The sequence below is a fragment of the Larus michahellis genome, chromosome 15 (genome assembly GCF_964199755.1).
Source record: "Larus michahellis chromosome 15, bLarMic1.1, whole genome shotgun sequence".
NCBI classification, from domain to species: Eukaryota; Metazoa; Chordata; class Aves; order Charadriiformes; family Laridae; genus Larus; species Larus michahellis.
Genome location: NC_133910.1, coordinates 5,692,974 through 5,709,062, shown reverse-complemented (window position 1 = coordinate 5,709,062; position 16,089 = coordinate 5,692,974). Strand labels below are relative to the sequence as shown.

At 45.6% G+C, this 16,089-nt stretch overlaps 1 protein-coding gene across 1 annotated transcript in view; it reads right to left on the bottom strand.

The window, feature by feature from the left end:
* Window positions 1-856: 856 nt before the first annotated feature.
* The window catches only part of TLR4 (toll like receptor 4), a 20,591-nt gene continuing 5,358 nt past the window's right edge, over window positions 857-16,089 (bottom strand). Inside the window, exons 2-4 of the mRNA XM_074608863.1 lie at window positions 9,580-9,753; window positions 8,592-8,758; window positions 857-7,288 (exon numbers count right to left, since the gene is read on the bottom strand). Coding sequence (XP_074464964.1) covers window positions 5,029-7,288; window positions 8,592-8,758; window positions 9,580-9,684 — 2,532 coding nt within the window. The 5' untranslated portion in view covers window positions 9,685-9,753 and the 3' untranslated portion in view covers window positions 857-5,028. The remainder of the gene's footprint in view (window positions 7,289-8,591; window positions 8,759-9,579; window positions 9,754-16,089) is intronic.

Genomic DNA, 16,089 nt, shown 5'->3' with positions numbered 1-16,089 from the left:
AGCAGGCAAAAACACGATTCAAAAGCAACTATTCAGAGATACTGCTTTCAAAATGTTTTCCTATCGCCATCACAGAAGAAGGCAGCACTTACAGCCTCATGACAAACCTCCCGCCTTCTAGGTGCTTTAGGCTGTCAGTGCTGGAAACCCTGGGACGAAGCCACCTCCGGCAGCTGAGATTCACCCAGCTGCCAAACTGCGGCCACTTTCCCCGAGATCCTGCCCTAGTCTCTTTCCTATTCTTTTTATTCCTTTTTTTGTTTTTTCCTTGATTTTTTCAAGGCTCTTAACAGAGCTATCCTCAATTATGCAATGTTTCTCCCTCTGTGCTCGCAGCAGCGCAGGGAGGTCCATGCTGGCGGATTATTGACTTTGCCCTCTACGTGACCTTGGAGCTGAGGAAGGCGAGCGCTGCTGGCAGATGGGCTCTTCTTCTGCAAATCACGCTTTGCTGTCATTTGTCCCAATTCTCAGCCTGAGCTGCGACGGCAAAGAACAACTTGTTAAGGAATTGCTTCTTCCCCACCACGTTCAATCGCTCTCGGGCAGCCCCTATTGATTGACTGCACCTACTCAAGATGTTTTGCAAAAGGCACTTCGGGAAATTCGTTCTGGGGCTTCTCCAGTGTTTTTGTACGGCCCAAAGTACATTTGTGATAAAGCCAGGGGAAGGTTTAACTTTCAGAGGGTCGGGGTAAGAGCCCTCATAGAAGTGGAATTTCCATTTTGTCAAAGGTCCGGCTTTGCAGCATGGTACAGCAACGAAAAATCTCCCACGAAACGAAATTTGTGTTGTTTAATTTGGGTAAGCGGAAAGATTGTTACATTTTGGGTTTGTTTTGGGAGGCTAGTCAGATTATATAAATAGAAATTTCAGAATGAAAGGGTACTCAGACAAACAACAGCACGAGCCTAAACTGACATTTTTTTTAAATGATGTCGTGGAGCAATTTAACTTTTATTTGAAATCCTTTTTTCCAACCCCTCCAAAACATTGCAAAAATCACTGTTTCCATGCAAAGTGCCTGTTCCAAGATTACAACCCCGTGCAATACTCGACCAGAAACCCTGCTATGACAATTTCTGTTCCATGAATTCACTACGCTACCTCATTAAATTACATAAACCACCTACAAAATAGCATTTCCCAAAGGACAAACACTCTCCCAGAAAAGTTCCAACCTGTTCCTGTCAAATATCAGTCGGTCCAGGGAAACCAGCTGCTTTTTTCTTGTTTTGTTGATTTTTTTACCTGACACCGGGACTCTGTGCTAATACCTGGGGAAGCCAAGGGAGCGTTCACGCCGCGCTGCTCCTGCAGCCAGCCAGATCCAGGCAGGCATCGATGCAAATGGCTCGAGTTTGCAGCTTTTTACATAATGTCTCCGCTACAGCGTGGAGATCACAAATGCAATCATGCTAATGAGGGCTCGCTCCGCTCAGAGCCTTCAATGCAAACCACATCTTGGCGATGATGCCGGCACATCGTATGGTCTGCCTCTGAGACATCACCCTCTGCAACGCAAGTAAGACCCCGGCTTCGTCTCTCCTGGCATTTTGCATGGGTCAAATTAAGTACATCGTGAAATCGGGGCACATCCCCATCACAAATGAAATGAAATAGCTCGGGTGCAACAGCCCTTCGGAGCTTCATCTCCATCTGTTTTTATGACCTTAGTAAAATAGGTGCTTTAATAACTGGAACGCGTTCAGCTACTTACACGAAAGATGAATGCAGACCTGCATGGATGTTTGGTTGGCTGCTCATTTATTCACCCAAACAAATAAATAATATCAAAGCTACCTGCTGCACAGCCAACACTTCCAAACAACAACGCATGCCAACATGTTTGGAACCATGAGAACATTCAGAGTTTTCCTTTGGAAATTTGCTTCCTGTAACACAGGCAAATATGTGTGTGTGTTTCTGTTTGAATCACAATATTTTCCCCATTTAGAGTATCGGGGAAAGTGGTTTTGCATCTTCCAAAAACCAAATCTATGTTTTCTCCGCTGGGAAAATTGTGAAAATGTAATTGTTCACACAGTCCTTTTCCCCCTAGACTCAGAGAGCACGAAGCATGGAAGACGGGCAGTGGCGGGGCAGGTTAAGGCCCCCTGAGGGAGGGCTGGGAGCCGCTCGCCCAGCAGAGGATGGACGTTTACAGCACACGGCTGTGCCTGGCACCCAGGTCCCATCAAGGGGTGTCCGTGTCACCAGCCAGCCTGTCCTCCTGAGCCTCCTTGTGCCACGCAGCAAAAAAACCAAACATATCCCTGTTCTGTTCCTGAAGGTCTCAGTAATAAAAGAAATCAGCTTGTGGCTTCAAAGCACCAACTACTGCTGAGGCCAAGTGAAATCTAAATGCGTGGAGGGAAGCAGGGGTGACAGTGACTGCGGGGCTTGCAGAGGATGAACCTCTTCCAAACTCCCTTGTTTTCTGAATGCCACAGCCCCCTGTCTCTGTCTCACTGCACCGTCTCGCTCCCATCACCCCCTCCAGAAGCTATGATGGCTTTTGTGCTTTCTCTCGGGCAGTCAGAAAGCCTTGGGGCAACTCACGTATCCATCTCAGCTGCGGAGACTCTGAATAGGGAGAGAAGAACAAGTGACTGATTTCTTTTTAAATTATACAAGTGGGAGCCTCCTCTCAGCATCACCTCAGCTCTCTTCCTAAAGTTGCTTTGATATTCAACAAACACTTGTTTTTTAAACAACACTGTTCTAAACCCTTATTATAATGCCCAGAAACTCTTGCAGGCTTTCTGAAACTCATTATTATAATTACAATCAAGCATCATAGGACTCTCTGCTTTGTGCCAGAAATACATATACACCGAATCGTTTGTAGACGAACCACAGACAGAAAGGAGGAATGTCACTTTGATGCTGCTCAGTTCAGCAGCAGGAACTCCCACCCCATTTAATTTTTCCTCGTTTGTTTTCCAGTTTGACTTGTAGCTGCTGAAATCCGGGCTAATATTTGCTTTGTCCTCTGTGCTCTTCTTTTAGCCTCAATGCAGGGAACCTGGAGCTGTGCCCTCGCTTGCTAAACCCCCTCCCCAGCCCCAGCAGCCTCTGCCCCTGGGCGAGGACTCAGCTCTGCTGGCGGGACGCAGCGCTCAGCGCCCATCGATCCCGGCGGAGGTGAGGAGCGCCGTGCCTTGGAAATCCCCGCAACAGGGCTTAGCAGATGCAAAACAAACTCGCCCGGCAAGTGAACGCAGCATGGGGCTTAGTTCTATTAAAGCTTCATCTCATAGGTCACAAAAAAACCTTAGAGAAGAGGGCTGTGGGGACTTTTTGGTAGTGTTATCGCAATATACGACTGACACAGCACATAAAGAGGAACCGTGATTCAGCTTTTGCCAGCACGAGCCCTGGAACCAGCTCTCCCTCTTTTGCAAATAGTGCCTGATGTCGATCTCACTTATCACTGGCTTCCACGGAGCTGTCGGAGATGTCGCTGACTGGTGCTTGGAAAAGTGAGGTGGATCAGGCCCTTTCTTCTGAATAAATATCAGATCTGATTCACCACTCAATTGCTTCTGTTTTATCTCTGTAGAACGTCATTGATTATAGAAGGATTTGCAAGTTTAAAACTAAACTAATTCAGTGATTAATCCCAACCAAAGCCTTCCGTAAATAGAGAGCAATACTCCAGCACTATTCAATATTCGACACATCAGTGGAGTGCTCTGTAATATGATTCAATGGCATTTAGACTTCCCTTCCCTTTTTTCAGGGCAGTGCTGGCATACAGTTAGTTTAGCCCACCCAGGCTTCTCTCCTCCAGCTCTTCTCCCTGCAAAATGTCAGGCACGTTCTCAGTGAATCAAAGGCAAAACTCTCCCAGTAACTGTCCTGTTCCACGTAGCAGCCGAAGCCTTGGAAAGGCTGACCACACATGTGGAGATGTCCACCAGGACCAGAGGCTGCCACAGCACGATGGGAGGAAGGAAGAGGGGCTCTCAGCCTCTTAGGTCCAAACATATCTAAAGCCCATTTCAAGCCATGGGCTGAAGGCTCCTACAGCACCTTCCAACAGTGAATTAAGGTTGGTCCAGAGAGTGGAAAAGCTTCTTCTAGAACTGGCTGGCTGTAAACATCAAAACACTTTGCTCCAGCTCAATCTTGCTCATATGGGGCAGCCCCACACAGTATATCCAGAAACGCTGGATGAGGAAAAGCAGTTGGAGCAAAGAAATATCTTGATTTTAAAGTTATCAAGCATTTCTGCAGCTTCTTCTAGTCCCACTGATCTCCAGATACCACAAGAAAACCTCAAAGCACTCTCTCAAGTGCTATATAATGTGGATATAAACAAGAGTTCCGGGTGATGGAAATATTTGGGGGTTTCAGTATTTGCTCTTGGTCTAAAGAAAACTGAAATAAACACATCGGGGAAATTTCCCACCAATGGCAACCTGCCCCCACACTGATGACATAACTGCTCAGCTTCACTGAGTAGCTGCCATGCAGTCTGCAGCTGCAGGGCACCCCGTTTCCTTCTGTAGGGTTTTTCCCCTGAGTCACGGTGCCTAAGGAGGTGGACCCAAGACTTTCAGGATCCCAACTTTGTTTCTGTTTCCCACCATTTTTAGAGCCAAGAATCCTGTACTTTTTATCTCCCCTTGGAGAACCTGAGGTCCACTCAAAGCAACAGACCCTGGGACAAATGGCCCCAGGACCCAAATCCACTTTCAGAGGCAGACAAATGACCGTAAGAGCACTCCATCTATTCACCAGCCCCCCAGACCTGCATGGACTGCTGGACCAGCTTTGGTTGACAGCTACAGACAAACATGGAGCTCAGGCATGGGCAGCTCTTCTAGCTGTTGTCACTCCTTAGCTTGCAAGTTCCCTTGAGAACGGTTGACCAGCAAGGCAGGTATTTCTGTAGTGCTTTTACAGTGCCTCCATCCACTTCCTCCAACTCTGAACAGCCACAGAAGAACCAACTTCTGAGCACCAGCCATCAGTAAAGGCCAGGATGGGAGACAGGACGGAAGTGATCTCTCTTTCTCTCACATGAGCTTTACCTCCTCGTGATTCCATTTTTTGCCTTCTAGCAGGACTCCTGTCAGCTGCCTCCAGAAGATGTGCTTGCTTATTTCCTTGTTTTTCCACTCCAGATAGGTGTTCCTCCTCAGGTATCGGGACAGCCCCAGCCTCTGCCTCAGCAAGGCCTTATTCACTTCTTCTAGTACAATCATGATGATTCCAGCCTTTCCTTCAACAAGCTGCCAGGACTGGGCAATGTCAAACTCAAAGCTGCACCACTTGCTCTCCAGAAAGTTAGTAGAGATGACTGCGATGACATTTCTGCTACTCAGAAAACCTTCTTGGATGATATTGGTGACAACAGGTACCCCTGGTAGGAAATCTCTGGAGAAAAGACAAAGCTGGAAGGGAGGTGTTCCTCCTTCTAAGGGTTCCACCAGCTCCTTCAACACCCATTCTTGGTCTTTGCTGGAGTGGATGACAAATGCATCATAGGTGTTACCCCTTTCTGCAGAGTGTTTACACCCACTGAGCAGCACCATTGAGTAGTATAGCTGGAAGTAGTACTTGTAAATCAGGAAGAGGAACGCCGCTACAGTGAGCAACATGATCACTGAGAGTGACACTGTGCTGGCACTGAGTTGGCAGGAGGACAGATCAAAGCTTGACAGGCTCACGTTCTTCACATATGCAGGCGTGTGGCATATCATCAACTCCTTGTTCTGCAGTAGCTCCTGCTTTTCCTTGATCCATTTCAGAAAGTTCAGGTACACGCAAGAGCACTCAAACAGGTTTTGAGAGATGTCTAACAGGACCAGACTATCAGGCAGGATTTCCAGGGCTGAGTCCGACAAAACACTCAGCTGGTTGTTGCTGAAATCCAAGGCTGTGAGGGCTTGAAGGGGCTTGTAGACCACAGGGTCAAAGCTCAGTATCTTATTATTGCTGATGTTTAGCTCTTTTAGTTCAGAGAGCGCATCAAATGTTCTTCGATCCACGTGTACTAATTTGCAACCTGAAATATCCAAGGTGTGGAGGTGACTTAGGTTTTTGAAGTTGTTGGCCAGTTTATTGTTCTCAAAGGAGTTGCCTGCCATCTTGAGCACTTGCAAAGAGTTCAAGCCACAAAATGTACACTGGGATTTAACATGAGTTCTGGTATGGGAAATATCGAGGTAAATAAGTTTCTGAAGGGATAGAAACACTGGATAGGAGCCAGGACCAAATAAGTTTGTGTGCTGAAAGTCCAAATATAACAAATTCTTCACATTAGTGAAATCTCCAGTCACACTGATGTCAGAATTGAAGCTTAGGTTCAAGTGTTTTAAATTTGGACAGTTGTGAAACTTACGGGAACAGCAGCCAGTGAAGGAGAGGCGATTCTCACTCAAGTCTATGACCTCCAGGTTACTTAGACTCTCAAATTTCTGCTGGAAGCTACTGAGGTATTTGCTGTTGGTAATACGAAGCACTCTCAGCTCCTTGAAAAGAGACAGCTTCATGGCAGGCACTTCCTTAAACTTGCATTTCTTGCATTCCAGTTGTTTCACTTGAGAGAACATAGGAACCTCTGACACCTCTTCAAGTTCGAGATTCACCAACCGAATGCTGGAGACGTTGCCTATGCAGTTAAAAAGAGTGTCTGTGTTATTCTCAAAATCCCTGAAACAGATTAAGACAAACTCTTGCATTTGTACCTGACACAGTCCACTCAAGAGTCCGCTCTGAAAGTCTACCAGTCTCTGACTGTTGCGGAACTCTCCAACTATTAGTCTGTTGACCTGTAAACCAGTCAGACCTTGAAGAGAAGTGCGCATCACAATGAAGTTCTCAAAAGAGGACCTGAGAACCAGCTCACCAAGGTGAATCCCTGCAAAGGACCCTGGCTCTATGTATTTTATATCATTCAAGGAAAGCACCAGTGTGAGGTTGAACCTGTTCGCTTCCCTCAGGGCATCAAGGTCTCCTTTGGAGATATATGTAATCTTATTGGAGAGAAAGCTCAGGTGCCTGAGAGAGGTCAGGTTGGTGAAATACTTGGGAAGCTTCAAGGAAGCAATGCGGTTGTGGGCCAAATTCAGCTCCTGCAGGCTATGCAAGTGTCCAATGGGTAGGTCAGACAGAGAGGCTATGTTGGTTTCCACCAATACTAGTTTTTTCAGAGATGTTAAGCCACAGAAGACTGCTGTCCCCAGGTACTGGAGGGAATTGGCAGTTAAAATTAAGCTGGTCAGTTTATGAAGATCCTCAAAAGAGTTATCTTCTATTGTGTGGAGGTTGCACCTGTTGGTCAGGAAAAAAGAATAAACGTGGATGAAACACCGTCCCTTTCATTACATATTCACTAACATTTCTGCACTGGGCGCTGGTGCAACATTCTCAGGCTCAACCTCACGCCGGGGGTTGGTTTGGCTTTACTGTGCTGGGCAGAGCCAGCACTCCTGAATGTGCAAAGGGAACCCTTCCAGAGCAGGAGACCTTCTCTCACCTCCTCCTCCCTCTCTAAATCTGAAGTTCAATTGCAAAGCAAGAGACCTTGAGCCACGGTGAAGATAAAAAAAATTCATGCAGGCAGAAGGAAAGAAGAATTCTAGCTTTCTGTTTAGGCCCAAGTGAGATCATAATGGCCAGCATCCACGGCAGAGCCAACCAGATACAGCACTCCCTTACACCTTGCACCCTCACAGCCTTCAGGCAGTCACCTCAACCACTTCTGGGCACCAGCACGCTGGCACCAGCATGACGCAGCCAGTGGCAAAGCTCACAACTCTGGCAATAGTTTTGCTGATGACATCTGGGAGGAAACAGACCCCAGGCCATGTTGGCTCTAAAGGAGAAAAGGAAGAGGGGAAAAAGAGGGTGGCCACCTAAAGATGGTTTCATATGGGAAGATACAGAATTTGAGACCCAAATCCATTCTGCAGTGAATTCAAGCAAAATTTGTTAAATAATCCAGCCAGTGCCTCACAGCAAACCTGCTCTGCCACTCAGCCACTTCGGAGCTGTAACTGTGATGGGACTGAGTGACATTTTTCAGAGAAACAATTTACCCAGAGAAACTGTTGTCTCAAGTCAATGGAAATTATACATCAATTCAAATTTGCTAATAAGCCTCCCCCATCTCCTCCCCCAGATACGCGAGGAGAAGGGAAAAGATAATATGTTGATATTTTAAAACAGCCTTTTAGAAAATGAATGTACCTTCATTATTATTTTTTTTTAAACTGTGATTAGAAAAACAGCTCTCCCAAGATGTTCTACTTCAGGGTTTTTGTAACAGTGAAAAGTCTGACATTTTTCTTGTTCAGAGAGAAGTAAAACATCTTCCTCCTCCTTCTCACATCCCAGCCTACAAGATCTGAGTGACAGACCCAGCTCTGTGCAGAGGGTGCGCACTCTGTAACTGGACTGAAAGCTGCCCATCCCTCGCCCATGGGGATGTGCAGAGAGACAGACACAGGGATAAAGGCACAAGCCAAAAAAAGAAAAAAGAACAGCCAAGACCAACAGACCCCAAAATAAGCAAACACGGTAGCCCAGCTGGTGAAGCAAGATTAACCAGTATCCACATAAAAGAGGTCATTACCTTGTAAGATCCAGAAGCTGCAGTTCAGGGACTGATGAAAAATAATTTGGCCCGAGTGATTTCAGATTGCTGAAACTAAGATCCAAGTTCTGGGTGGTATTTGGGACTTCAGCCGGAACTCTAGAGACGTTCAGTCCCGTGCATCTGAAAGCTTTGTTAGGGGTGACCTGTAACAGTGGCAGATCCAACCACGGTCAACATCTGCTCTTCATAGAGTGCCAGAAAATTACACTGTCAGGAAAGCAGGAGCAGAATAACTAACCCTGTAGTTAATTTCTAAATGAGCTGCCCTGAGATCTAGGAAATAATATTATATATCCTAAGCATCTTTCCCAATTCTAATAGAACCAGTCCTACTCCCCAGGAAGAGCTACATTTCTTGCTGATTGAAGCAGGTGCAAAACTACAGGACAGTGTTCCTTGAGGCTATGGATGAACCAGCAGCAACCTTTTAGAGAGACAGCAAAACAAACACACGGGGGTGCAGCGTGTGTCCAGGAGCAGCTCTCAGCTTTGTCACACTGCAGATAAGCAGGCAGTTCTAACCACAGATATTCTGTAAGCAATAATTGTCGGCAAAAGTTTGCAAAAGGCGGCTATCAGTGCTAGGTACTTGTGGTACCGGTGAAATCACTCTACAGTACAAATCAGGCGAAAATCCTGTATTTTGCAGAAAATATAGATGAGGCTTGGATCTCTTCCTGAAGGGAAACATAATCTATTAGATTAACTGTCCTGCAGTAACCTCAGAGGTACAGAAAGCCAACAAGAAGAAATGGTTCATGCTGCTGGTTCTGGTTCTCAGATGTTTTTGAGACCAGCATTTACTTCAAATACTTCAATTGCGTTGGTAACAGCCTTGGAAAAAAAGACGGGCTTTCGTAAGACAACTAACACACAACGGACTTGATGCGCAAATCTGCCAAGCAGAGGGAAACGTTGCACCAGAGAAACAGAAGGATTTTGTGCTTGTTTAGAGATCACGTACCTCCAAGCAGGGATTGAGGAGGCAGCCTGCCACCTGTGATGGGACCAGCACCAGCTGCAGCAGCACCACGAGTGTCCACGGAGGAAGAGCTCCTCTCCTGGGCATCTTCAGGAGGCCAGGGGTGCAGGGGAAAGCAGCATGGGTATCACTCAAGGACCCGGAGCGAGAAACTTCCTGAAATACGAAGCGTTGTGTTTCACCACTCCTGCTTCTCACTGCATGTCACTGAGGGAAGTGAAACTGGTAGCTGTCTGGTTTCTAGACATGCTCGGAGTGAATTGCTCTTCTTGCAATTGTTTTAAAAAAATGTTTTTTTTTAAAAAAAAAAACAAACCAAGAAAAAAGGATGTAATGAAAGGTATAGTTTGTACTAGGAATTAAAGAGGAATATGAGTTGTATCAGTGTGTCTCTTGATTCGATTGCCTCAGATTAGCTCAGGTCAAATGGGCAAAGAAAGGAAAATTTTTGTGAAATTCTGAGTCCAATTTCTGGAAGGTCATGCTTCACATCCCACAATCCAAATGTATCGGATAGAGAAAATGACTCTCTGCCTCTGTACCCCTGCCACATTCCCAGCTACACCACACTAGCAAGTAGTGGAGAAGTGAATGCTTATGAACATGCACCGAGGTTTTATCCATCTGGCTGGACCACAGTATTGCAATTATCACAGGAACAAATTGCACATGGCCAGGCACAAGGTGTAAGGTTTATGGAGATTCATAGAGTGATCAGAGCCCAGGACCTTACACCCCTCCGCACCCACCTTGGGGGGTGGGTTGCTGGGGGCAGCAAGCTGGGAGAGGCACAAACACCCCAGCTGGGCTTTGAGCTATTTGCCTGGTCGTGCCCCAATGTGCGTTTGATGCCTTGCTACAAAAGTGAGTACAACTCAATACCACCCTTAATTTACAGTGCAGACACGGCTATTGTTTCTGGAAGAGGCTTTGTAAAACCTCACAGTTGGCAATATTAATTTAAATCAGCTGTGAGCCTTCTAATAAAGCTCCCTGCCTTCATTTACTCTGATAAATGGTAGTGCATTCATGTATCTACTTCTGTCTTTCCGTAGATAACTAAGAAGTGTTACTGGGGATCCAGTCATAGGCTTGCTGGGTATTATTAACACCACATAGACAGAGAAGTTGCAAAAATGAAAGACGAGGATGGGATACTAGTCTAGAAGTAGATGGAATAGGGAATAGCTATTCATGAAAATCTGTGAAAATTGATATTAAATATAAGCCGCAATATCAGTGAGCAATCCACTTATAAAGAAAAGTTTAAAATATAGGGGGGAGGGATTGGACTTCTTTGGCAGGTCAGTAGAGAGCCACTGAGAGATGGGGAAATCCTAAAATAACAGATGATCTCTGCGATGAAAAACACATGGCAGCACAATGGGAGCTAAAACCGACACCCTGATGTGCAGCCAGATAGTGCCCATTAAGCCAGCAGACAAAAAGTTTGTTGAAATTGGGCAAGTTCTACAAAATCCCTGTTCTGAAAAGCCTCTCGTGATTGCAGGTATTTCCTTTTACAGACAGAATCAAAAGTGAATGGAAACAATTGCTGACTGCTTCCGTGCCTGGATTAAGGAAATTGGCAGAGCATCATGTGTCTGCAGAGAGGACAAATGAGTGCATCTTTTAGTATTCAGTATGCAGAATGAAGCAATCCACATTTAATTTTTATCTAAAGCTGAGATGAGCCTGAAGTATGCCCTAGAAATTACCATTTCAATGGAGTCTCACTGAAGATGCTGGAGAGTTTGGGAGCATCCCGAAATCCGAAATCCTTCCAACAGCCATGCTCAGGGGTCAAGTGGAAAGTACAGCTTGAAGGACGTTCAAAGAATGTGCGGCTTCTCTCACAAGGGACAGCTTCACAATACACATTGTCATTTGTTCAAGGACAAATCGTATAGAAACCGCAAGGGCTGGGGCACCGGCAGAAAACATGCAGGCTAGCAAATCAAACCCAGCCACCAGCTTAGAAAGCCGGTGCTGGTTAACTTCATATTCTTCAGCTTGCATACAACAATGTGCAATGACTGTAGAAAGCCATAATATGTATGTAATTGCCTCTTTCGGTTCACAAGAAACAAAAGTGTTATTTGGAATCTTTTAAAGTGGCAAGAATAACATGTAAAATAAAACATGATTCACCCTGCTGGCAATTTACTGGTGGGATCACCAAAGATCTCTTAGAAAGGAGATGTTACAGAAAATCTGTGTTTCTAAAAACACACGTCCAAGTAATCTTTGTTCTCCTGATCATTATTATAAGTAACACACCAGCAGACAGTATATACTCAACCTCTGTGATCTCAAGCAAGGTATTACATAGCATAAGACAGACATAATGCAGCTGGACTGACAAAGCATCTTGTACTTGCTTGTATTAAAAGAAAATAATTCGTGAACTCCAGCCAAAAAGAAAAGTTAGCTAAACTCTTGGACAAGACAACTGGTGATTGATAGCCATGGAAACAGATAGGGCTGTCTGTATCTATGGTGATTTCATGGTCACAGCTAACCCAGTATACATGTAGGTCAACAGCTATTTCCCAGAAGAGAGGATATATTTGCCTCAGTAGTCGTCCTAAGCAGTTCCCCAAGTCTATCTGCAAATGGAGGCTGAGGAACGTGGCAAGAACCATTTAAAGATTAAACAAACCGGGGCTTATTTTAAGTGAAAGGACCATCTGTAACAACTATTTGGTTGCAAGACACGGATTAGTTGAGAGAGGGGATTCCTGAGATGCTGGCACTTATACAACACAGTATTTGTGGAGCTAGAGATGGGGAGCATCACAAGAAATCCCGAAACTACTTGAGAAGCTCAGGCATGCGGTCCTGCTCCACCAGCTGACCCAGTATTGCTCTCAGATGCAGCACTAGCCGTGTGTGCTAAAGGAAATGTTTCAGAACTTTACCAGAACGGCTGCAAAAAACAATTTATATAAATCACAAGGAAAAATGGCAAAAAAAAAAAAAAGTCCGAAAACGGTTTTGAGATCCTTTTGCTGCAAATTCCACAAATACATTGCTTCCTGGAACTGGTGAGTCACCGCCTCACACAGCAACCTCTGGCTGACTCGGCAGACACTGGATAGAGACAACGCTGAACCGCACGCACCCTGCACCGAGGCTGGTGGGGGAGCTGAGAAACTGGTATCACCAGAGCAGGTCCTTACTGGGGCGCCCTGATGCCTATAGCTCTCACTTGTGATGCGTCCCAAGTGGGTGTAATAATCTCACACTTGATGGAAGATCAGTATTGCCTTTGCTTCTGGATCTCATACCTTTGAAGAAAAGAACAACGTTCAGATTGAGAGAGAAACTCTGCATTTAGTTTGGGGTGTTAGCCAGCTTCACCGCTGTCTGTCTGAGCAATGATTGACTCTAGTTACAGATCATTTAACTGCTCGTTTCAAAGCAAGGAGCATCAGTAATGCAGATTGCTTGTCACGGCTGTGACTGTACGTGACAGGTAAGGACACGGAGGTGAAATCACAGTCTCTACATGCTATATAGTACAGACCAAGTCCCAGCCCATAGCAAATGGTGACACCTAAATCAAAGAGAACCCAGCACAGCTAAGGTGTTTCCCATTGCAGAAAAGGACTGATACTGGTGTACACAGGGGAAAGAAAAAGCAACCCAAAAGCTAGTGTCCAAGTTAGTCTGATGAAAAGCAGCCAAACCTACATTGAAGTAGGTAATGTGTGTCATCAGATGGGCTATTCCCCAAAGCCAAGGTCATATGAACACCCCAGAACTATTCAAAAGCTATTAGGGAAGAACTGTGTCAAGTAACCAGGGACAAGAACACAACTAGAAGAAGTGATTAATCAGTGTCAAGATAGTCACTATCTGTGGCAGCTACTCCATATGGACTATGTCAGGTCAGTTAGGAGCCCTACATTTTACTGAAGTCAATGTTTAACCTAAATGGTTGGAAGGATTTCGCACAGATGGTGGAGGCATCCAGATTCGCTTGCCAAGCATTTGTGGACAGGCAGTGAGTGACGGTGGAGCTCCCTTGACCCCAGAAGAGAGGCCGGCTGGCACCAAACAGCCCAGCAGCTCCCTGCCCTTCTGCCTCAGATCAACCATGGTTGCCCCTCGGCTGCCCACAGAGCCCGGCATTCACTGTCACCATCGACACGAGGATGCTCGCAGTGCCTGGCTATGAAGTGTGTTGTGCTTAGGAGTCTAATTGCCTTTCCGCAGCCCTGAGAAGGGTGGATTTACCACCTCAGACCGACTCTACTGAAGCAACAATAGGACTCATTTTCTTTTTCTTTCCCCCTCCATTACATCCTTATTATGGTATCTCGTAGCCTAATTTACATATGTTTTGTATTACTGTGGCTTTGCCTTATCCTACTTATTCCACCTCCTTTCCCCCAGTTCTCCTGATAATAATGAGGCTGCTGTAGGGCAAGGATTTATTCAGACTATCGAACATGAAAGGTGCGTAGGGCATGGAGGACTGCAGATCTTAGACTTTTGAAACTGGACAGAAGAAAGGTTGATTTGGGGATTCAGTGCCACCCACCACCGAAGCATGGTTAAATACTGAGCCTCTACCACATTGCTCCACCACTCTGGGAAAGTTTGCAACAAGAGGCAGCTCTAATGAACCATGGTTACCTGGAGAGATTACAGAACCCCGTTTTGATGAAAAACCAGCCAGCTCTTAAACATAAGAGCAAAAAGCTGTGTAGCAGAGCTGCTTGCTGCAAGTGCCGAGAGCGCTGCCACAGGCAGTGACCAATGCTAAGACTCTTGAACCTCGTGTGTATGGTTTCACTACCACAAGTTGACACTACATGACAGGAAAATGTTGCAACAACTGCGTCAGAAAGTGCAGACACAGCTCCCGCAAGCTGTGGCAAAGTTCTTGTATACACATTACCTAGAGAAAAAATGTAAACCACCTCCTGGGGTTAGTTCATAGCATGCTTTAAACATCACCTTTTAGACATTAAGATTTTTATGCTGTTTTACTCTACCAGGAGAAGAACATAGAATATTAATTGTCCACATAGTTGAGAGCTCACTCCCATTACTTACAAAGCAATAAATTCCAAAAGAGTGGTCGAGACGGATCCAAATGCATACTTGCATGCATTTGGAACGTTGTATTTTTGGAATTTGCAGAACCTCTGTGGCTATTATGTGTTATTTAGAGAGTAAAGACTTATTTGTGTACAGAGTAAAACCCGAAGCCAGTGTTTAGCTGATAAAGAGGAATTTATTCAAACACCCTTTTTCTCCCAAGCTCAGTTCAGATCTGCTTGCATGTGCAAGATTCGGTCGTCCTCCTTCAGCCTTCAAGTGACCTTTCTCAAAATGAGCTGAACCAGGGCCTCCAGTTCTTCCACCCAGGGCAAAGCAGCTTCGGGGGAGTTTTGTCACCATATCTTTGGCCATTAATCGGACGCACCAACCAGGACAAAACCATTTCAGCTCTAATGGAGAAGGAACCAGGCTGGCCAGAAGGAAATAGCAGCAGGAGAAACCCTGAAGGGCATTGACACTTTGCAGATCATGAGAGACAGGGTGTTATGGAGATCTTTCAGGAGGCAGGGTTGAGATACTAGAAGAGAAGTTACCCAGAAAAAAGAGTGACACAAATAGCACAAGAAGTGCCCTGAAAGCCTGACCACAGCAAAGGGGAGTGAGGAAGGAAATGGGAGGGAAAGCAGAAGTTTCATCTCCCATAGAAATAGTCTGCAGTTATATGGGTACCATACTAATGCTCCCACACCCCAAATGCTATAAGACACGTGCAGCCTGGGGTAAGTTAAGCCAACCCTACTCCTAGAGCTGGCCCTCAAACAGCTACTCAGGAGGAGCCGCCTTCTCAATGAGCACCTGGCTGAAGAGGCCACAGCAAAGTGGTTCTACCAACACAGCCATCAGCTTGTGGGCTCATCCCTGTAGGTTCTTTCTGCTGGTAGAGGCAGCATTTTGGTGAGGCAGCATCTGAATTGAGCCCATGATGATAACAGGCCAGGAAGAAAGGAGCAATGAGGGAAGTAAAGACGGGGAAATATGACATAGCTGCATCCTGAAAGGAAGTGGCAGAGGATGAGAAGTGTGGTCCCAGAGGTGGAATGCGGACATGAGCCAGCCACAGATAAGTCGGGATTTAAAGGGGCTTCTCAAATGTGGAAGATGTTCAGCACACAATGTAGACGTGGCAGGGTGGCTCCATGCTTAGAAGAAGCTGGAAAAGACATGGAAACCTCTGGACAGCATGCCAAGAAAAAAAAATATTAAAAAAAAAAATAGAGGGGATTACATGGGATCATAAAGCCATGAGAAGATCTCAGAGGAGATGCTAAGGTAATTCTTACCTGTCCTGACCAGAAATCCCTCTCCCACAAGACAGTGCCAACTCCTTGAAACCAGAAGTGCATTTATTCACAAACAGAACAACAAAAAACCCAATGTTTCTTGTTTCCTGCAGACATTAATGTTTCCCAACAATTA